The 22,716-nt window shown below is 35.2% G+C and overlaps 1 protein-coding gene across 1 annotated transcript in view; it reads left to right on the forward strand.

Annotated features, from left to right (window-relative positions):
- The window catches only part of LOC119636094, an 87,541-nt gene that overhangs the window by 57,665 nt on the left and 7,160 nt on the right, over nucleotides 1-22,716 (forward strand). The window contains exon 2 of the mRNA XM_038031227.1: nucleotides 21,254-21,474. Coding sequence (XP_037887155.1) covers nucleotides 21,254-21,474 — 221 coding nt within the window. The remainder of the gene's footprint in view (nucleotides 1-21,253; nucleotides 21,475-22,716) is intronic.

The following is a 22,716-nucleotide window of genomic DNA, read 5'->3' on the forward strand; positions in this document are numbered from 1 at the left end:
GTTGTTATCGTTGTTATTGTTGTTATTGTTGTTGTTGTTAAAAACAACATACAGTATACAAAAATCACAAATTAGTTCCCTTGAGATCAAATTATTGCACACACAAGCCATTGCATAAGTCCATACATATGCTTCTCTGACTTTAAACATTAATATGAGATTGGTTTCGTGGCTGCTGGCATTGCTACTCCGTTTATGTCTTGCTTTGTTTACTATTATTGCCATCGTCAACCCCATTGACTAAGCGCTTTATGCGAACATTATTTTATTCACTTAAGGCTTATAGGCGTAAAATTCATAAAATTCTTATTTAATCTCTTTGGAATTGGTTGAGGTAAAACGACTCGATGAAAAAGAAAAAAAAAAAAACTTAACAAAATTTCATATGCCTTGAGACGAATCTTCGACTCCTTTCTCGTCACTTTAACACTGGCTCCTAACGCTAAGAAATATTTTTATTGGCATTAAAGTGGATATCTCGTATAAGCTGCAAGGTACAGATTTTTTGCGAATATATTACGTGGGCGTGTTTCAGGCAGGGTGTGTTGTCTCACTGCAGTTTGAGATTATCCTTGAAAACGTATCCTCAAATAATATCTTCCAAGCATAGTAAGTTTTCTCCTTACCGTAAACTCGTTAGAGGACAGACAACGTCTCTTTTCAACTCAACGATTTCTGACCAAAAACTAAGAGTATACACAAGTATATCAAGTTTCGCACTTAAACCCAAATTTTGCCATCACGACTGTTACAAGATCAGATGATCGCAAAAGCACGCTAATTAAAAATTGATTCACTTTATAGGATCCTTGTGACCAAAAACTAAGAGTATACACAAGTATATCAACAGATGATCGCAAAAGCACAGACAGACAGCAAGCAAATAAACAGTGTCTAACAGACAAACATTATCAAAACGACTCGGAATCTTACGCTAATTAAAAATTGATACACTTTATAGGATCCTTGTGCGCGCCTATAAGTGCTACAAACGGAAGAACAAATCCAGTATACCAACATCTTTCAGTAATGATCATATGAAAATCTGTAAATAAATAGGAACTTACGGGAATAGTGTATATTCTCTAAAGAGATACAAATCGTATTAAACTGCGATCATAGACAATTTCTCATAAGAGCGAGTAGTCTCACCGAGACTACTCTGCAATAACTTCACTCTTTGCGTTAGATGTCATGCTACAGTAAGCTTTTGAAAGTCCGGTTCTTTCACATCGTCTAACAAGCAGTCAGTTCATCTTGCGACATATAAATCTCGTTTTATTGCCACGATCTACACACATTTTTTAAGAAAAACAGTGCACGGACGGTATATGACATGAATTGCATACTGAGCAGTGTATTTTTCATGGCTTGTACAAGGCTTCGATGAAAACTTCGTATACAGTCTGAACGATGGAAATTACTCTTTTTATGGCATCGAAGGGAAACAAACTGAAACCAGTCGATACGTGAGCTTATCGCAGACAATGATTCTTCAGCGAAAATGTCCACTTTTTTCGATATAATTAAGCGGTTGCACGATAACAGTAAGTAAGCGACGTGCAATGATTGCTCAGTTCCAGTTTTCGAGTTGTGCGGACATATAGGTTCAAGCCTGCACTCAAAATATGTCACTTATTAATGTCATACAGATGTGCGACGTCTGCTCTTAAGGAGACGTAATCTGTTCACTATTTTCGCCCTCCTGCCTTAATGATATCCTATAACTATAAAATCTGTTTGCGAGAAGAAAACGGACAAGTATTTTATTTGCCGACACTGTTAAAAAGTCTAGTGCTTCCTCATGAGGTGATCAATTTTCCTAGATTTGAACATCAAGCGAATCTAAGATGCATGCTATGGTAGAAATTGAAAAGGAATCGACAAAAATGAGGCCAACAAATCTTTTTAAATTTTTCTTCTCACTTGACTTCGATGTTAAATGAAGACTTTGCTAAAGAAAATTAGTTTCAGAAAATTCTCGCAATGGAGCATAAATTTTAACCACAAGTCAGGTCACAACAGATCAAAATATCTTACAAGTAGTGTTAGTGCCGCTTGAGTATAAGTCAACATAATCTGAACTTACGGGCTGTTAGCCTAATAGATAGGATAGTTCCTTACAAATCCCCCATTTAATGATAATAAATAGCTGACGCGAGGAACTAATGCAATAGGTGGCACCAAGTGGACGTCTTATGAGTTTCAATGATACAAAAGTAGCAGTGTTTTCCAATCTCCTATGGCAGCCGACATAGACTTCAAAATCACGAAGAATTTGTTCATTTTTACATATTTCGCTTATATCAATACAATTTTGATATGCTTTCACTTTTGTTATTCCAAATCGATTGTAGTTCAATTAACGGAAAGACAAGAATAGCAATAGAAGAACCGAAAGATTGAAGTATTGGGTCATAGCCGAATATCAATTCGAGTTATCCAAGAGGCGCCATTACCAAGATCTTGTTCGCAGGTTCGTATATTAGTGCTGTCTTGAGCATACTTGGTCGTAGCTAGAGCGAGTGTCCATTCGGTAAAGACTTATCCATATCCACTAGCTTGCAACCACTCCATATCTCCTTTCTTTGCTTCCCGACTTCTTTCTTAACATCATATCATATCTCCGGGATATTACGTGACTGGCAGTCACATCGTGGTATGATTCGTTGTAAAAACGCCCACACACTCAGATTAGGATTAAATATTCGTTTTCGTTCCTTTTTTTTTCTTTGTCCTTAAAATCGTTTCGTTACATCAAATATTGCCTGCGCAAGAACTAGTTGAGAAACGCTGATAGAAAGCGTTTATGCCTCCTTGCAGCTACAAAATTGATCTCAACGAAAATGCGTTAAACCACTAAAGAGTTTAAATCACGATATTCCTAATAATATCAACGGGTATATAACACACATATGTGCAATATCATTATTATCATTAAACTAATCAAGTGGTAAAACACTCAGAAGAGCTAAAGGCGAAAAAAATACAAAAAAAAAAAACAAAAAAAGAAAAAAAAAGTGAAAACAGCCCTTTTAAGGATTTCGCAAAACACCAGCGCAAAATGCAGTTATGACAGTTAGTGCGTTATGTTTGTTTTAATGATTAAGCTTCGAATAAACAAAATTAGGGTGATTCCGGGGGAGAGAAAATAAAAAAAACAAAAAAAAAAAGAAATCGGAAATCAGGAAACACGCTCACATGTTTACACGGTCATTATGCGGCTGTAAATGTGCCCGAATTTCTTTGTAAGGCATCAAAAAGTTTACACTCACTGAGCATTGGGTTAAATATCAAGGGAATATATTCACTTATATATATATATACATAAATGTAACTTCATACAAAATAGTAAAGTAATGCTTGTGACTATGGTGTGCGCTGGTTGCTTATGAAATTCTCCCTATGCACACAATTTGCGGCGGAACTGATTAGCAGACAATATGTCAAACGTAACAATAGACCGACAGACAGCGAGAAAGAACATAAAAACTCATAAAATAATATCTTTGAAAAATCAATTTACCTCACAAATCATATAATATATACACGTAAAAATTATATATAAGTTAACGATGAGAGGGGTAGCTTGGTTGTTTGGTCGTTCGGTCGTGCGGTGTTAAAACTAAAATATTTTTGCTATTGAGAGCACTGGTTGTTAATAATATACTTGTGGGTAATTTTTACCTCTTCTTTCGCCTATATATATATATATATATATCACCATAGTCATACACAATTGTAGAACAGTAGCAACAATCGAGCGTCGTTTCGCTTGTAATGATAATAGAAAAACAAAGAAAAATGTAAAGAAAAAAAAAAAAAAAGAGAAGAGAAAAGAAAAAAACACGACAAAGTCATGACAAATAAACGGAAACATGTGCCGACAATAGTTTTGCCCATTGCGCTTTACCGATAAACATCTCAATTTCTTTTGATATGCGTGAAAATAAAGGGCTCTTAATAACGTGCACCGCACTACAAACCCAGTCAAGCAGTATTGATATCATTTAGGAATCCACGCGAGCACATACACAGACACACACACACACACACATGGCATGAACTAACAAACGCATGCACATGAACCTGAACATAAGCAAGAATATACCAACAACAAATTTCTCATGCTCATGCATAAAGGATTTTGTAAAATTACGATATCATTTAGAATGCTATCAGCAACGAACGAGCGAAGAAGAACACAACCAAGCAAACTAACCAATCAACCAGTGACCAACCGTTACAATCGCCTGTGTGTGTAGTACATAATAAACCGCCAACCTGCTGTTTACAACGTAACATATACGCGTACATACATTCATATATGCATGCATATATATGTATATATATATATATATATATATACTGTATTGAAACAGCAAAAACAACCCTAAGGCGATTATCTCAAGTGTTCAGTTTTTGTTTACACTGTGAATGTCACTGTTACAAGGACTTGCCTCGCTATCTTTCTCGCTCTTTCTCTTTTTAGTTTATGGGTTTTTCTTTCAGCCCCCATATAATGTTTTTACACGTATGGAGATATATATATATATATAGTTAACAAAACTATACGTTTGGTGTTTAGGGGTCAATTACAATGCATCGGTTTATATATGTGCGTGTATATATATGTGCTTACTACACGTAAATACGTATAGGTGGATATACTTGACTTGTCCTATACCTTTGTACTCTGTACTTACAATAATCGCATTGTTGACGTTTCAAAACAATTCAATTGAAGTGTCTTGCATAGAGCAGACAGACGAAAGGGTAGATTCTTATCGATTGCAATGGTAAGTGCGCGCAGTAAAATCATGATTTCAAATTAAATAAATGTCATATTCGCTTTTCGTCAAATTATCAATAGGAAAATATCGCTACATATGTTTACTTTGGCATTTGCTTGTACTTGATTTAATTAATAAATAATGCTTTCCTTTACGATTTTCCCTTCAAAAAAAAAAAAAAAAATGAAATATTTTAACGAAAGACCCTAGAGAGATCTTATGTGTAACTGTTCATATCAAAAAAAAAAAAAAAAAAATAACAATAACAATAATAATAATCGTAACATAACAATAAATAAAACGCAGATTGGATCTCCCGCGCCAGTTGTGGTGCCGGGTACATTAACTTTATGGGGCTGTTGTAGCACCTACAAGGATTGGAAATACTCCCTACTTTAATGATATTGATCGACTCGAAATGCTTCACATGTCACCAAAGGAATTTTTTTTATTTTGCACAGTGGTCCGTAGTAAATCGAGCATAGGGAATTTGTAACCATTTTTTAGACCCCAACATATATAGGGGCTTTCATGAGAGCAAACCATTCTGTGGCGAGCAAACCTAATTTGCGGTTTGTTATGACGAAAGCAATTGAAAAATAACAACATTTTTCGACATGTACTTTAGCTTAGCTAAATTTGGACCGCATCGACGTTTGATTGTCCCCCAATATGAGAGCTATCATGAATGTTGTGCATTTACATAAAAATAGTGTATATTTATTTAATGTATTATGGGAAATGGTGTAGGGTATCTACTGGCGTCCTTGCTTGTATTTAATTATTACTTTTTTTCAATTGTTGTTGCAAGCTACAAATTTGTTGGCATAGATTTGTGCGGGTGTAGATAACACTCGAAACGACCTGCGTATATCGAGCTTTTGGTATATCAATCAATTGGCGATCATTCGCTAAATTAATTTAAGTGTGTCCGTCCGTCTCACTTTCTGTCCGACATCTATCCAGGCATTTTTGTTTGCACCTTCAAGGTCGCATTTTTTGAGATATTTTTACCCCAAACACTGAATTCTTTCAGTAAAACTCTACTTTTAAAAAATCGTTAAATAAAAAATTGTTGCCATTTTTAATGTTCTTAGATAGAAAACCAATATATTGAGAAACTAAATGAATATGCACGAATTTGGAGACGGTTGAAAAGGGACAACTTCTGGGATCTTTTGCATTATGCGTACATGCTTTCTATAAAGAAAGCCGGCTTGCAATGGTTAAACAATCTCATTTTTGGTGTTTCATGATAGAAATTGATAAAGAAGAAGACATGTAAACTTGGACCACATCATCGCATTACCTCCCCAAAAAAAACAAAATGCTCCTGGAAAATAAACTTCCGCAAGGCAACGCGGTCCATTTTCCTGGATTTTATGCCAAAAATAGTAGCACACGATATTTAATGGGGAGGGTTTGTTGGACTAAAGTGTTTTCAGTTTTCAACTTTAATAATAGGATTACTTTGCGATGCTGTATATGCTGTATATCTATATAATGTCTTTGAGCAAAGACATGAATCGGCGTTAAGATAAAGGACCGCATTATTCTCTCTTTTGTACCCCATCTCCTTACCTCCTCACATTCATGAAAAATAAAGCTTTATTCCAAAAGAAGTGCTGTAGGGTATTATTGGCCAACCTTGCTGAACTACAACGTTTTAACTTATGAATTTTGATACTAGGTTTGCGCTGCTTCCAAGTAATAAAATATATTCGGACAAAGAGATGAACCGGTGTGAAAATATCTCTCTTCTTAGCAAAAGCAAAAGACTCCTTAGACAAATAATTGAGCTATGCAAAGTTGATCAGGTTTACGTAAACAAATATTTATGTATCATGTGATATAAAATTTACAAAAGTAATTCATTTGAATAACTATGACACCAATATTAGTAAGACTTCTTGTGCACAAGTCACAAGTGTATTGATTGGATTTTCTTTTCAGATTTTTTATTATTATTATTATTATTATTATTATTTTCGCCAGAGAAATAAATTCTAAGGCTAAGCTCTCAAAAGCACTAGCACCTAAGTTTATCGGCTTTTATTAAAAAATCTACCGCACTTGAAATTCGAACCCACGACCATTGACTAGCTAGTCGAGATTCCTCGCCTTCGGCTTTTCAGGCGGATTTAGATTTTTCAAAAGACGCATCATTGTAGGCGAAACCTTTATGCAATTTTTTTTATTTGTGTTCGGGATTTCTATTACAATTTTGGAGAGCGCGAGATTGTCAGTGGGCGATAGATAGGCGGACGGCCATTCCGCCAAAAGAAATAATTAAAAAGAAATTTCCTGAATTTTCTAGCACATCTTTGCGGTGCCCTACACTTAAGCAATGCCGCAATCACTCTGTTCTACAAACATATGTCCCTTTGGGTTTTTCTTTTGTTGCAAGCACAACGTACTTAAAATGAAATGATAACAAAGGAGCTTTGAAAGCCCACTACACATACACACACACAGGCATAACAATAAAAGCAATAAATATTCCTTTGTTATGCCCAGTTAAGCAATGGCCGGTCGGTCTTCACACGTCTATTATTCGAACTTGGAAAGCTGAAAAAATTTAGAAGAAAACTTTAACTTATGTAATACATGTACAAACAATGCCTGGCATTTATTACAAGAAACTTCGGATTATTGAAAATTTTCTCGTTTTTCAAATTTCATAAGTCGTATACACATGTTCTTGGCACTTTTTGATCGAATTTGAGTTTTACTCTTTCAGCCTAAAAAAAATTTCTACCCGCGGACCATTGAAATGCTTGGTAGTAGAAGACAAATTTTCAGTTTTCCTCATTTTCCTTTCAACGCTTGTATTATAATCGTATAAAATGTGTTTTTTTTTTCATGTCATGCCGAACCTAATGCAAGCATATTTATTGAGGTCTGGGAAGACTCCGATAAGTCAAATGACAATCCTCTTTTATAATAGGTTGGAGGAAAAGTTCTGTCGTAGTTTAAATAGGCAGATAATTTTTCTTATTAATAAAAAAAAACATCTGCCTAGAGAGTCATTCGGATATTTTTTTGTTTGTTTAAAAAGAGTCTTTTTTTTACCGTTCATCATTTACTTGTGATATTTAGTCAGTAGATAAAGTGCATTTATGACACTGCATTTTTATGACTTCCAAAAAGAAGGCAACGAATCGGTTGCATGCAAAAATTTATGTGCGATATTTGGCAAAGATATTGTAAATGGTCGTGCTTGTCAAAGATGGTTCCGTTCCGGAGATCTGAGCCTCGGAAAAAATGATCGATAATCATGTTTTGCGATCCATGTTGAAAATAATCCACATTTAACAATTCGAGAAATTGCAAAAGAGTTAGGCATTCATCCGTTGGAGATCACCTTAAATCTGCTGGGCTTGTGTTAAAGCAAAGTTCATGAATAAAATACGACAGAACTTTCCCTCCAACCTATTACATATTGTTTGAAGTATTGAATCAGCTTTGCAACTAAATTGTACACTATATGCAATCTATATAGTCATGACGAAAGGCGGTCGTCTGACCGCCTAAGTGAGTTTGTAGGTTCTTTTCGTTACCTCTTGGCTGAGGTTTTCAATTCAATTAGAAAGGAAAATCAAAGATAGAAACACCAATAAAAAATTGTACAGTAACTACCTTATATCATTTCGTCTAATACAATCAAACCGTCGTTGCTTTTCTTGGTGATGAAAAATCAAAAACTATACGTTGTTGTTGCATAAAGGTCTGCTTTTGATGAGAACTGTTTTAGGATGTGGAGTCAGACATACACGGTCTAAATTTGTAGGGTACATCCTGCCAAAGTATAATGTATATTAAATTTGTGAGAGTGTATGTAACACACCAATCGATTCGGAATAACTTTGTTAGATTTATTTTTTGAGCCGTCGAATGTCGAAAGTAGAAGCTTAGCACGTATGTTCCTAGCGGGTGTACTCTAAAAATTGTCAAATATTCCGTCAAAATCGCACCGCATTATATGTAAAGCAAATTTCATATTTGAAATATATGTTAAGCGAAAGAAAGGGAAACCAGTAACATTTACAATTGTTATTGAAAAACAACTTATGACATTTAATTTAAAATGCCTAGCCATGTAATCCTTAGTAGGGTGATAATGCCTAGAACATTACACTTTACGTTCGGTGATGATTGAGTGACTTGGTTAATAGTTGATAATGTGTGGGTGTGTAAATAATTATTTTTTAACTTTTGACAAAGTTATTGCTAATCTTCTTCAACGCTCTCCAAGAGTTAGGCGGCGGCTAAACACGATATGTAAGACATCGTAAGTCGGCTTTAAGTGTTGTAACTTTCAACAGATCCCCTTTGGAACATATTGTCTTCTTGGGCCACCGTGGGGTTAAGCCATCAAGGCAGGAACCCACGTGAAACCCATGTCACAATCTATAGTATTGTAGTATATAGAAACTGAACAGATCACTTTTAGAACTCAAAAAACTATAGAACCAAATTGTTTTTTCACAGTCGATTTTTTGGATCCTTTTTAAACTTTGTGTACAGTTTTCCTATTTGATTCCCTTTGCTCATTTAATAGATTTTGTTCATGTTGCCGGTTAACTACGGTAATTGTCTCCTTTGTTTGTTTGCTCTTTTCGTAAACAATCGTAATCTCAGCTAATTACAACAATCGTATTTTGCTAATCGCGAGCTTTCTCTAATTTGAGGACTTTTGCCACAACTGCTCTGTTATGAACCTAAAATCCACTTAATCTATTAGATCGAGTCATAAATAATTGATGTTTTTTTTATCTTGTTGGCTTAATCTCATTTCGTGCTATAATTCTTGTTGACTGACGCGAACTTCGCCCTAATATTCTCTGAAAAAGACTGTCTCAGAAGTCTCGGAGTCCGCAGAGGTTAAGTCGTCCTTTAAACTCGCATCTCCAGAACTTGATCGCTTCTTAGACGTTCAAGTATGATGATCTGCTGCACCTTCGACTCGAACCTGCGTATACCGAGTTGGTAGTTGCGATTCTTATTTTATGTCTTTTTGATTTTGCTTTTCTGTCCGTCTGTCCATTATATGTCTAAATAAATTATTTTTAATTTTTTGATCAAATCCGACTTATGCCAGCACCAAAGTTTCTTAACTCAACTTTTTCGATAATGAAAATCTAACAATTGCCGGACAGCGAGACGGACAAACGAGCTATACATTGACCAAGTCGATACAATTTATATACATTTTCTTTAAGTGTTACAAGGGAAAAACAAAAATTACATATGCTATCATCCATCATCCTCGTTGATTGGTGCATAGCTGCTTAAAATGTGTGAAAATGTGTAAACTTAATTTTTTTGTATTTTTTTTGTTTTTTTTTTTTTTGTTTATTTCATATAGTTTTCCATAGTTTGTTCGATTTTTTCTTCTTCTTCCTTTTTATGTCATTTCCTTTTTTGTTGAACTTAAAACGTAATGAAAATGAAAAAAAATTTGCTTTAAAAAATTGTCATCTTGAATCATTGATAACATTTTGTTTGGAATTTTATGGAACTTGCCACCTTCATAAAGGCAGATGAAAAGCAAGAAGCAAGAAGAAGTAGCATAAAATGACGAGGAGGAGAAAGCCGTAACAATGCATCGGTTTATCAATTGTTGAAGATCTGTATGGTTTGTGTGTATATATGCGAATGTGTTTGTCTGTCTGTTTATCTGTCTGTCTGTTTTGCCCTCAAAGGAGACCATAACCATATTTGCATGTACCATAAGTGTTCCTGTATCTGCACCGCGTTTGTGTTTATGTTTGAGCAGTGCATGTAGGTGTATAGCACGCTGTTAAAAACCACTTCGATCTGTATTCAATATGCAGTCAAGAAACCATTTTGAGGTCTTTTCAAAATAAAAAAAAAAAAAAAAAAAATGAAACGATAAAAAAACCGATTGCCACCGAGCGTTGTGGAAGACAGCAAAAAAGGGTTCCTTTATGTTTTGTTTTTGTTTTTTTCTGTTTTTTTTTTTTTTTTTTTTTTTGGTTTGATATAAAATACTTGGCTTGTGTGTGAGAAGTGACGATGGTGATGGTAGAATACCTACTACTACTATTGCTACTCCTGCTGCCGTTGCAGAAGATAGCAAGCTTTGTTGCTCTGTGATGTTGTTAAGGCTAAAAGATGTTGAAGTTATTTGTTGTATGCCTGACTGCTCCTGTTACTATTTTATATTGGTTTGTAAAGCTCGATTTTGTGTATTGATGAACTGGTAAGTGTGCGTGTGTGTGTGTGTGTGTGTGTGTGTCTGTGTATGAAAAGCAGCCTTTTTTTTATCTAAATCAGTGTTTCTTCCTCTTCTTGTTTTTTTTTTGTTCTATTTTACTTTGCTTTTCGCATACATTTTCTTTGAATGATTGTGTTGTAGGAGTGTTCGTGTGTATGTCTATATATATATGTGTGTGTGTGCGTGTGCCTTAGTATATTTTGTATACAATTTTGTTTTTAATTTTTTTTTTTTTGCTAGTTTTTTTTTTTTTTTATTATTTCTTCGATTTGATAGCTCTCAATGTTGTGCTTTATACACACAAGTGTCAAAAGGAACCCAGAGCAACCAACGAAGGCTTAAATTTAAGCAAACGGACGGACAGATTGATAGAGATACAAACATATATAAACGAATAAAAGCACCTACGTACTTACAAGCCATACAAGAGAACATCATCATTGTCATTATAATCATCATTATCATCATCATCGTAATCATCTTCGTCATTATTACCATCACTTTTGTCTTTGTTAGCATACAGCATCGTCAACAACAACGGCAACAACAACCACATCAGCCAGCATCACCGGCAACAAAGTCTTCTTTTACCTCCATCTACATAGACTTTGAGTGCAAGTAAAGCAAAAAAACAAAAAATAAAAAAAATAAAAAATAAAATAATGTTACAAAAGGTGGTAGTTGTTGCTTTTATTATTGTTGTTGTTGCCTTTGTTATAGTTGTATGTATATACGTATCAAACATGAAAGATATTCTGTATTTATTTGTTGTCGAGTTCTGATATGTATAAGTACAAGTGCATGTGTGTGTATGTGCGTGTTTGTGTGTATATGCGTCTGCTTGTATGTCTTATTGGTATGGTTGCTTTTGTACAGATGGATGGATGGATGGATGGATGGATGGATGGATGGATGGCTGGCTGGCTGGCTGACTGGCTGCCTGGCTGGTTAAATGTGCCGAATGGAGGGCTTCCTGTATTTTGGGTGTGGTTATAAACGCGTTCTATGCTACAACTTTGTTTTCGATTCTTAGCTTACTTACTTGCTTGCTTCTTTATTTGCTTGGTTGCATATTTTTCAATCTATTTTCTTTTCTCTATTTCGTTACGTTTCGCTTCTTGAAAAAAATAAATAAATAAATAAGTAAATCAAAAAAAAGTAAAAAAAAAAAAACAAAAAATATTCGTAAACACGATGAACAAAATAACAATGCCAAGCTGTGTGTGCTACTAAAATAACGCATAAATATGTGCATAAATATTTATATGCATAGACCTCTATATGCATACAGTGCTGCAGCTAACAGAAATTCTAATGCCGTCAACTACCTGTATTCCCTTCATATGTACCTCTTTGCACAGGCACAGGCACAGGCACATGTGATTCGGCATAAATGCATATATATGTGCATACACACGTACATATGTGCACACGTACAACTATATATATATATATATATATATACAAATATATTTATATATATATTTATATTTGTAGCGTGTACCTGCATTGTCGAATTCCTTGCTTGAAAAGCTTTTGCTACAAACCTTTTCAATTTGACTCCAAGAATGTTAGTTGAAGTTGATTTCGTTTAGTTGCCGTTTTATATATCCTTGCGCATATATATATGCATGTGCGTATGTATGGCGTAATTTTTGCTTTCTGTTTTCTTTTTTTTTTTTTTTTTTTTAAGTATATAATGCGTGGTTGTATGCTTTTAGGCAAGATCTACACACATCTCAAAATATTTTGAAAGAGCTTTTGAAAATGTTTATATAATGCGTTGCCAGTAGCATAGAAACCATAGTTCTAAGAATCTTTAGTTAAATATTTCTTACATACGTAGTATACTCACGGTTAGAAATTATGTGATTATGTAAAGTTTAATAATTGGTTGGTAACTATTCAATGACTTTTTCTTTCTTTTCTGAGCTCACTCTACAGACTATGTAAGACAATAAAAAATTTCCCAGTATGAGTGAGTTTGACTTCATTTTGAAAGGCACACGTCGCTAAAATAAACGCTAGATTATAATCGAAATTGGATAGAAAAACCTACTTAGAGGATATCAAACATACCCCTTTGCAATTTCTAAACCGATTATTTTGAAGCGTATCTGGCGTATGTAGTATAATATGCATAAAAGATGTTCATCACAACATTATTGATTATGTTAGCTGATCATCATCTTGATAGATTTGATTTTGGAAAGTTCGTGCTTAACAAGAGCACCCTAAGTAAACATCCAGCAATCTTAATGGGACCAAATACTCGACCAACTAACATATTTGCCAGGGTAATGGGCCTTTTTTAGGCGGAAATTAACTCAAAAGTTCTAAGTCTACCCGAACGGCGATCGTCTATTTAAATTATTTTGACCTTCAAACTTTTTCCTTTCATTTATTTTTATGGATTGATACGGATATGGATTGAAATTTTGAAGTGGATTTCAGCTTAACTTTCTGGGCAGCCCGGAAAAGCATGTAACAAAGGTGTCAATTAAGCCAACAAGATCTAGTGGACAACCCACATTGACAACCCACAGGGTCTTGAAGTCAGAAAAACATCAAGCGGGAGCTAGTGAATAGTTCCGATAATACGTATGTTGTAGCACCTCACGTGGACAAAAAAAAACCAATAGGAGCAATGCATATGATCGAGGTATCGTAGAAGAACTCGGGGGAGATGCAACTTACTTAGGGTCGTTCGTAGCCTGTGTGATCGATATATTAGTGAACTAATCCCTTCCATTACCCCACGCTTCCTTTAATCCTTCCTGATCACTCTCGTGTCAGCACGTATAAAGAATATCTTCTGAGTGGCTGGTCATAGAAAGCAAAATGTAAGGGATATATCACAAAAACTCGAGAAAAGAAAATTGCAAAAGGAGGAGGGACTATTAGGGAATTCATATTTTCAGTATATCACATGAACTCGAAGTAAAAGAAAAAACAAATACGACGACGAGCTAGTGGATAGGCTGTTCGATTGAAATATTGTAGAAAATTGATGGAAGACAAAGCCGACAAGGTCAGCCCACAGCATCGGCATATTACTAGAACTGCACATAGCTCAGAGAAAAAACAAGTCCACAACCGACGCATGTCTTACGACCTTCTTTCTCGTATTGCATGAGAAGAGTTTGTTACAGCCGGGCGCGGCTTCTCGCTCTATCGGTGAATTCTCCTACAAGAGATAGCTTCTTTCTTTGTTCGAAACGGTTACATGTTCTAAGAGAATGGACAGACCATAAAACTATGCCTTCCTAATTTGACCACGCGATTGTCGTCGCTACTCTAGGTACTAACTTATTTTTTCCACTTCTCTTCGGTTTTGAGTTGTGCTCTAGATTGTTTCTTTAATCTTGGCAAAGGGACATTTGACTTTACATAGGTTTTTAGAGACTTAGTTACTCCGAGATTATGTTTCGTTACTTAGTTTTAACTTTACTAAAACTTTATTTTCTTTCATTTAATGTTGTTTAGCTTAAACTTCCTTATCTTTTACTGCCCTCGACTATAATTTCAATAAAGCCTTCGTGACACGTCCTGTTGTGTTAGCTTCCTATGCAAAACGGAAATTGAAGTTTTAGGTTTATCGTTGACAATCTCGGCAGATCTCAGCTGTTTCGACTGAGAAGCCCGAATCGAGTCATACCTCATGTTCACTTATCCACAACTTAGTATTACTAACTAAACCTAGCATCCCGCACTCAGAATGGAGGGCATGTAAGGTCAAATTGAAGGGCGATTTCGAGCTTTCTGCTCCTGAACTGTTACTAGAATTAACTCTTTTTCTGTATTTTTTACTTCGACCATTGCTTCGAAGAGGTGTCCCTATATCCACCGCCTTTAATCCGTAAACAAACCAAATATAGTAATATAGCAATTATTACAGTAAGTTACTTTCCGCGTTTAATATATCTATAAACGTTCAATACAGAATTATGTCCCGTTTTTTCACGGCGAAACATGGTCAAGCAAGTATTAAAGTCAGTGCGCTAAGTGCTTTCTAGTTTTTATTTAACGCTAATATATTCCCCAAACAAACACATAGGACTTGATTTTTCCTCAGCGCAGCTGTATAACGCACGATCAATTTCATTGTTAAATGTTGCCTCCGTTAAAGATTCCAATAGCACGTCTTAAAATTTCCGCCTATTGACAGCTTTTGTTAAGAGAGGCGTTGCGCTGAATTCAAAATGAATTCTCCGCAATATTTTGCGGAGCTTCAAGGAGGCACATTTGGTGAAGGGAGTTGCACTCTACGGTACATATAAAATCTGCCACATACGTTTAATGACAACCGCCTACCCAGCCCCAATAGAAAAAAATGAGGAAATTTCATTTAAAAGATTTTCCCAAGTGCCTCTGTTTACGTGCTTCGTGTTTCTGCGCAGGAGCTTGCATCGAACCAAAGAGTGGGTAAAATGGCTGATAAGCAAGCAAAAGAAAACAGTTGATTGTGCTTAGTGGATTTTGGCAAATGGCGAGCGAGACGAAAATTCTGCCGGCTATGATCGACTACGAGCAACCGCAGATTCGAAATTTAATTACTAAATGGCAAGTTTCTAGTCAGCCGGCATCAAAACAGCGTTGAGACATACTATTATTATGCTAAGGATAATGGCTTCTCTAAAAAAGATGATATAATGCTTACTAAGATGATAAAGATACAACTATCCGATGCAGTTTGAAACAAGAGCAATTCATATCGATGTCCATACTGACTGAATTCGGGAAAATATTATAAAACAGTTCAATCTTTGCGTAATCTGATAACCGATTCCTTCAACCCTAAGAAAACATATACTGAAGCCTTTAAAGTACGTCATCAATTCAATGCTTAAAGCTTCGGAATGTATTTTAATGAACTAAGGCCAAGGTTCAAGGATTTAGAAACCAATTGTTAATAAAATATGGATCAAGTCGTGCTGTTATTGGAAAAACTCAGCAAAAATTGCTGTACGCTACAAGGTTATGGTATGGTATACGACAAGAGCTTCCAACCTGAGTGGAGCGCAACCTTAGAAATTGCAAGCATCAAAAATTTTTCTACAAATAATTCAATGGAGAATTGATGAAGTGATAACAATAAAAAAAGCCTGTGGCTACGCTTTAAAAAAGAAGTCATGTTTTCCTTACGGCGTTTCTCCGCTTATGTTGCTATTATTATAATATATCTTATAAGAAAAGCGAAAGGAAATGAAAAAAGATTTGCTTTTTGGAGGACACGTGGTAATGTGAAAAATTTGAAATTCTGGTGGAAGGAGAAAAGACCTTAAGATTGGCCAAAGCGTAGTTTGAGCGATAGTTGCTCTACGGCTTCTTGAACGGCTTCTAACGAACTTGTTCCTTTCTCTACCTAAAATTTTACCGCGCATACACTGTAAGCAAAAGCCAGCAAACAGTAATCGTCTGAAGTCCAAATTTACTAACGACACAACTCAAAGGTGGAGGAGGATTGTAATACCATTAGACAATTAAAGATCACAGAAGACTATAGATTCTTGCACTGCTTATCTATGCGGCAAGCCCACACTTTATTAGTAATACAACTCCCAGATAATGATAGAGTTTTCTGCAAGCTAACGTTTTTAGAATTCGCTGTACTTTGCTTTAAAATAATCCGGAAAGGAGAAGATATATTTTGACCGGGACAATCACATCCCAAATTCTACCAACTCATGGCCAAAAATGAATTTATCAGAATTCAAAGTACGGGAATATTTCCGGGAATGGACCAATTGTCCGTTTTTATGATCTGAATAAATGAATTTGCAATACTGCGGGACAGTAGATCGAAAATTAACTTTTTTGTTACGTTACACAATAACGACGAAAGACTTGACATAGGCCCACTTTTTATTATATTCACGTGTATTTGTTAGTCTGGCCATCTTGTTGTCCAGTGTTTCACGTAAAGGCCGCAGTTTTTAAGATATTTGTCTTTATGTTGACGTGTTTTACGCAAAGGACAAGCGCTATTGAAAATGGTTGGCATCAGTCCACTTTTTTGACTACTCCCCATATAATGCCTTATTTTGAAAGGAGTTGCAATTATCAAAATTTTGAATTGGTAGTAAACGTTTAATTCGAATGCGGCAATTTTTTGAGCCCTGTCTTATATAATCATACCATCACTCATCGACGTTTGCCGAGAAATTTAAAAAATCGCAATTGCGATATGGGAAGTGGTCTAAACAATGGATCAATCCGAACCATTTTCAACGGCGTTCGTGCTTAAGCCGAAACAGGTCATTGTACCAAAATACGTGGACAGACGTCAGACGGACAGAATAGAATCATTTTCTGAATCGAAAGGTATGATGGAAAGTGGTTGCACCTTAGGCTCTTCTAGATGTTTAATAGGCCCGCACAAACTTAATATACCATGTAATACAAATAGTGTAGGATACAATTAGAATAATTTTGATTCAATTGTCATTCAAAATTAAACGGCGTATTGGAAGAGACGGTACTGTATTGACTTGAAAGAACTTTCATGTAAAACAACGAAATCTATAATAGACGTAAAAATCGATTTGAAATAGTCGGAGAGAAAGAAAACTAAATTAGAGGGGAATTTTTGAAAATTTAATCGCCAAGTGAATTATATCCTTTTAACAAAAAACGTTTCTTGTGAGCGGTGGGGCGAATTATGGTCTCCCGTTGAAGTTATCATCATTCATCCATTAGCTTCAGATCTGTTCATATCGTTCGATAATGTGATCTATGCGCTGCAACCTTTCAGGCAGTATCGTGATGTCTGTGGTAAGCCGTAAGACGCAGAAGCTATAAGCAACGACCTGTCAAATAGGCCTCGGCTTTAAATCGGCTTGGTAGTGAGGCCTCCTATCAAGGAGATTGTCGCTCTGCGTGGACGGCGTCAATTCATGCCCAAATAAACCTTTGTGTTAGCGGACTTCGTGATGTTAAGCCTAAAAAACCGCTATTTAGCCTCGCGCACTACGTTCGTAGTCCTGAGTCGAAGCATCTAATCATTCTTTGAAATTGTGTGAGAAGAGTTCTGTATCTTAACTTTTCAGAGCCTTCGATAGCACAATATTGCTTGTTTATCTACGCAAACGAATGAAAATGAATCCAATGATTTTTAACTCAAGGCATTTTCTTTAAAAAGTCCTGATCTTGTTCACATATTTGTAATACACAATCAGCGAATGTAGCTGAAAAGCTCCTCGCTTCTACTTGGCAAATGTTATTGCAATACACGTTGTATGTTAACTGTTGAAAAATGGCGCCTCTGGTTGAAACACCCTATGCGTACGTCATTGTTTCGTGTATGCTTATGTTGACAAGTGTATGTATACGCGATACCTGGCAAAAAAAAATAAAAATAAAAAAACAGATGAAATAAAATCGTTGCCAAAAAGTGCACAAAGAGTATAACATAACTTTAAAGTTACTACAATGATGATAAAAAAAACTTTTTCAAACTTTTCTAAAGGTTTTTTTTACATATATATATATATATATATATATATATAGGGACACTGCGAGTCTGTATGTTAAACTGATGTTCCGTCTGCGACATAAGTCGGGTTAAGGGTTATCAAAATGTATATATATTTTTGGTAAGCAATGTATTCTCTGAATTCATTCACTTACGTACATCGGCCCGTCTCTCTCCGGTTATTATTCAAGATCTGAAAAATTGCGATAACAACTTGATATATGCAAGATGAATGCAGATATCATTTTGACCGATTACGTCTTGTCATTGAACTCTAAAAATAACTTCTAATGCGTTTGGTTCAATGATTCCCAATGACCTTCAAGATATCTGCTAAGAAATTTTCAAATATTTAACGACAAGACGGCTTTCTTCGGCCTCATGGCTTAGCTACGATCATATTCGAAACATATTCGAAATAGTGGATATTTCCGATTAATTTTTCAAGTAAATATAGATTACTTGTAAGATCTAGACTGTAGACCTTACTCCCTCTTTTAAGTTTTATTGTAAGCTGAGAATTTTTTTTTTTTTTTTTTTGAAAGTTATTTGTTGTTAGTATGTGTAAACATTTTCGCATAACTCATTTTGTGATTTGTGCAAAGAAAATATTGTTGGTAGTGTATTCATCATCATCATCATCATCATCGTCACAATCATCGTCGTTTGAGGCTTACGGCAACTCTTTGTATGTAATGTCAATAACAAACTGAACCTAAGCGTGGAAGTTGCAAACATAGCGTAAGAATTATTTGCACAGAATTCATTTATACAGGGTGGGAGATTTGTTTGTCATTTCTTTAAACACAATTTAAAGCAAATGTAAGTAAGCAATAAACAAAAAGTTGATCTTTTCCTCATAAATAAATCTTCCTTATCCTTCAAGCTTTCTTTAAATTTGGCTCAACTATATAGTCATTGTTTAATAATGTTGTGCGCCATAGATTAGTGTACGGTCATGCATGGAAACCTCTTTCATCTGTGTGTGGGACAAAGCACCATATTGCCATGCATAAGCTCTACGTTGTTGACCGAAAGTATCGAGAGTCTTCGACACACTCTCGTCGCCCGTGAGCGTATCGGCTTTTCCCTATACGCGTGCGAGGCAAGATTTGAAGGCTCTTGACTGCATTTTTCGACACTCCGAATAGAATTTTATATCTCTTATGCCAAGAACAACAACAGAGTGTCGGTTTTTTTACATTGACATTTCCTCTGCGCGTTCCTCGAGCACTTGTTTCGTATTTCTTTGCTTATGGGTCTCTAGATAAAAGAGAACGAGTAATGCAGCAAATATGCTTTTCTGACAGGCATAAAAAGGTCGTTGATGACCATCAGGAAGAGCGAAGGAGAAAGAACATGGGCTAGCTAATAGACTATCTCCGGAAATTTTTTTTGAATAAAAATTTTTCGTTAAGAAAGCCAGTTTTAAGATCTGGGAGAACTATTTCAGTAATTAGTACACCATTTGACTCTTAAGCGAGCCCGACGAAAGTGGTTTCGAAGGTGTATTCGATCAGGGAGGTAAGTTTTCTGAAGAATTTTCAATTTTTTTTGCAACAATCAGATTGACTACAGACTGACTTGCATGTTGAGAAATCGTTGAAATTCTCATATTATATGGAGTTGGTTGTTAACTAAGTTCGATGTACATATGACGGTTGAACTTAAAGCAAGAAATATCTTTTTCTTTACTGAAGCAACTCATATTTTTCGTTTTCCTAAAAACGAGGTTATCTAAACATGAACAATTTGTGCGGTTAATACCTTTACTATATCGTATTTTATTTTTCTGCGGCAACGAAAAATAAAGCGATTAGTAAAGTTGAATGAACAAAACCATATAACGACGAACAAAAAAAAATTCATATAAACTAGAAAATATTATAAATTTTAATTGCCGGGCAATTCTTAAAAAACTTGAAAAACTCTTACCGGATTTCGGATGTACCTTAGAAGACTTTAAAGACCATAACCTTTTCTATGCGCCAAACACAAAATTATTAATGAAAAATATCGGGGATTTTGTAAAGTGTTCCAAACTAATATAAACAAGTAAAAGCGTTATCGCGGCCCACGATCCTCTATTATAAAACCTACTCCCTAATACGGTTGTTCATACAATGACTTTTCAAAATAAAGCCATATATGTGAAGGGCTCGAAAAAGTAGTCAGGTCCAAGCGTCAATCGCGTTCAATAGCGTCTGCTCATGCCGCTCTATTAAATGTCATCAAAATTCGCCAAAAATGTCAGACCAGCAGGATCGATTCAAAAAATGATTCTGAACGAATCGCCATAATAAAATGTGGCTCTAGGTCCAGTCTTTCCAGTGTTGCACCCACGAAAGCTAAGTGTACCCTTGCACCATAAATGCTGTAGGGTGTAAAAAATTTCAAAAATTTCTCTCAATTGCCATTTTCTATAATTAAGTTGTTTTATGGAATTGTCTGCAATTTTTTAGAATTAAAAATTTATATAAATTTACCTCAAATTTTGTATTTTAGAGAAATTTCTGAAATATTTTAAATCTTGTTTCCGGAATATTTTTGGAAAAATTTCATTCGAAAAAAAAATAATTATAATTGAATTGAAATTGCAAAAAAAAGTTTTTAAAGATCTCTCTGTAACGCATGCTCCACCCCGGGGCATGTGTTTTTTAAAGTCCTTTTAAACTTTTCATAAGCAGAATATTTTATTTGAATGCTTTTTATTTTTCTTTTCATATAAAATACTTTGACAGTTAGTCACAGTAACTGATGTCGGTGACATTGTGCAATCTAAAAATACGTACACATCTCTTTTAAAGTGTAAAGTTATACTTCGGTGTTTGGAAAAACTTTTGCACCTTGCAACTCACTTCTCTACATTGAACGAGATTCTACAGCCATCGTTAAAGAAAGAGGGCATGTGCAGAGGCTGTCATGTCGCTTGCATCATCAAGCAATGCATATGCGAAAATAGACAGGTAAAGTGTCTGCATTCTTGATCAGCTACAATGGCAAAAATACTAACGTAGGTTCATTTAGCCAGCTGTCCATTTAAAGTTTCCGCCTTCCCATCCGACCAACCGTCTAACTACTCGTTTGTCCAATGATCCATTTAACTGTGCCGTACATTCATCTGCCCGTCTAATCTTGCTTCCAATCGTCTAATCATTCATCCAAAATCTCGTCCACCTCTCTATCTACTCCTCTACCTAACCACAATCATATAAAGCTTTATCTAAGTCTCTGTCGAATTCTCCGTCTAAACATCTGTCTAAACGTCTACTTAACCCCTACCTGACGGTACGTCTAATCATCCGTCTAGTTCTCCATTTAAGAGTCCGTCTAACCAACTTTCCAACCTTCCGTCTAATCCACCGTCCAAACCTTCATCTAATCGTCGCTATAAGCTTGCAACCAACCGCCTCTTTGACTGCCCATCTAGAGGTCTACTTATCGATATGTTTGACCGTCTGGGCCATCGTTCACGTTGCTATCATTTAAATTAAAATAAGATAACTAACATGAATCTTTGGAACTTCAATACTCTTTGTTCATTTCTCCCGAGCTTATGCATTCCATTAGTCCAGCCTGTGTGAGTGAAATATGTGATTTCTTTAAAAAATGCTGAGCTTCAAAAAAAAACTCTACCTTATCCCAAAAGTCAAACATAGATAAGATGGAGTTGAACGAATGAATTTTGGCCTTAACTTATTAATGAGAGGTATGCCAAGTTCTAACAAACAAACATACGTTAGAGACGTATCACCAAAAGCGTAAAATTAATCCTGAACAACTGATGAGCATGATCATCGTTGCCAAATATGATAAATGATTTTCTTTATATTTCCCTAAGATGAAGGGCATTCAAGATTCATGATTGAAGCTTTTTTTTATGTGCATTTATTTTTATTATTTTTTTTTTATTTTTTTCTTTAACATCATGAACATCTCGTTTTTTCCCTGTTTATTTAGCAAAATACTTAAATTTACATATCTATCTTCATGTATATATGTGTATGCATTTATCTAACTATCTAGTTGTTAGTCTGCTGTTTATATGCCAGCGTGTTTGCTTTCGCATTTATCCTTTTTTTTTTTTTTTTTTTTAAACAATTTTCTGTATATTTCATGCTTTTATGCATTCATAAGCATAAGATGAGTGCATACAAAGCATTTTACATTTTTTTTTTTTATTTTTTTTTTTTCATTCTATAAAATTT

This window comes from Glossina fuscipes, unplaced genomic scaffold, assembly GCF_014805625.2.
Source record: "Glossina fuscipes isolate IAEA_lab_2018 unplaced genomic scaffold, Yale_Gfus_2 27, whole genome shotgun sequence".
In the NCBI taxonomy this organism is placed as follows: Eukaryota; Metazoa; Arthropoda; class Insecta; order Diptera; family Glossinidae; genus Glossina; species Glossina fuscipes.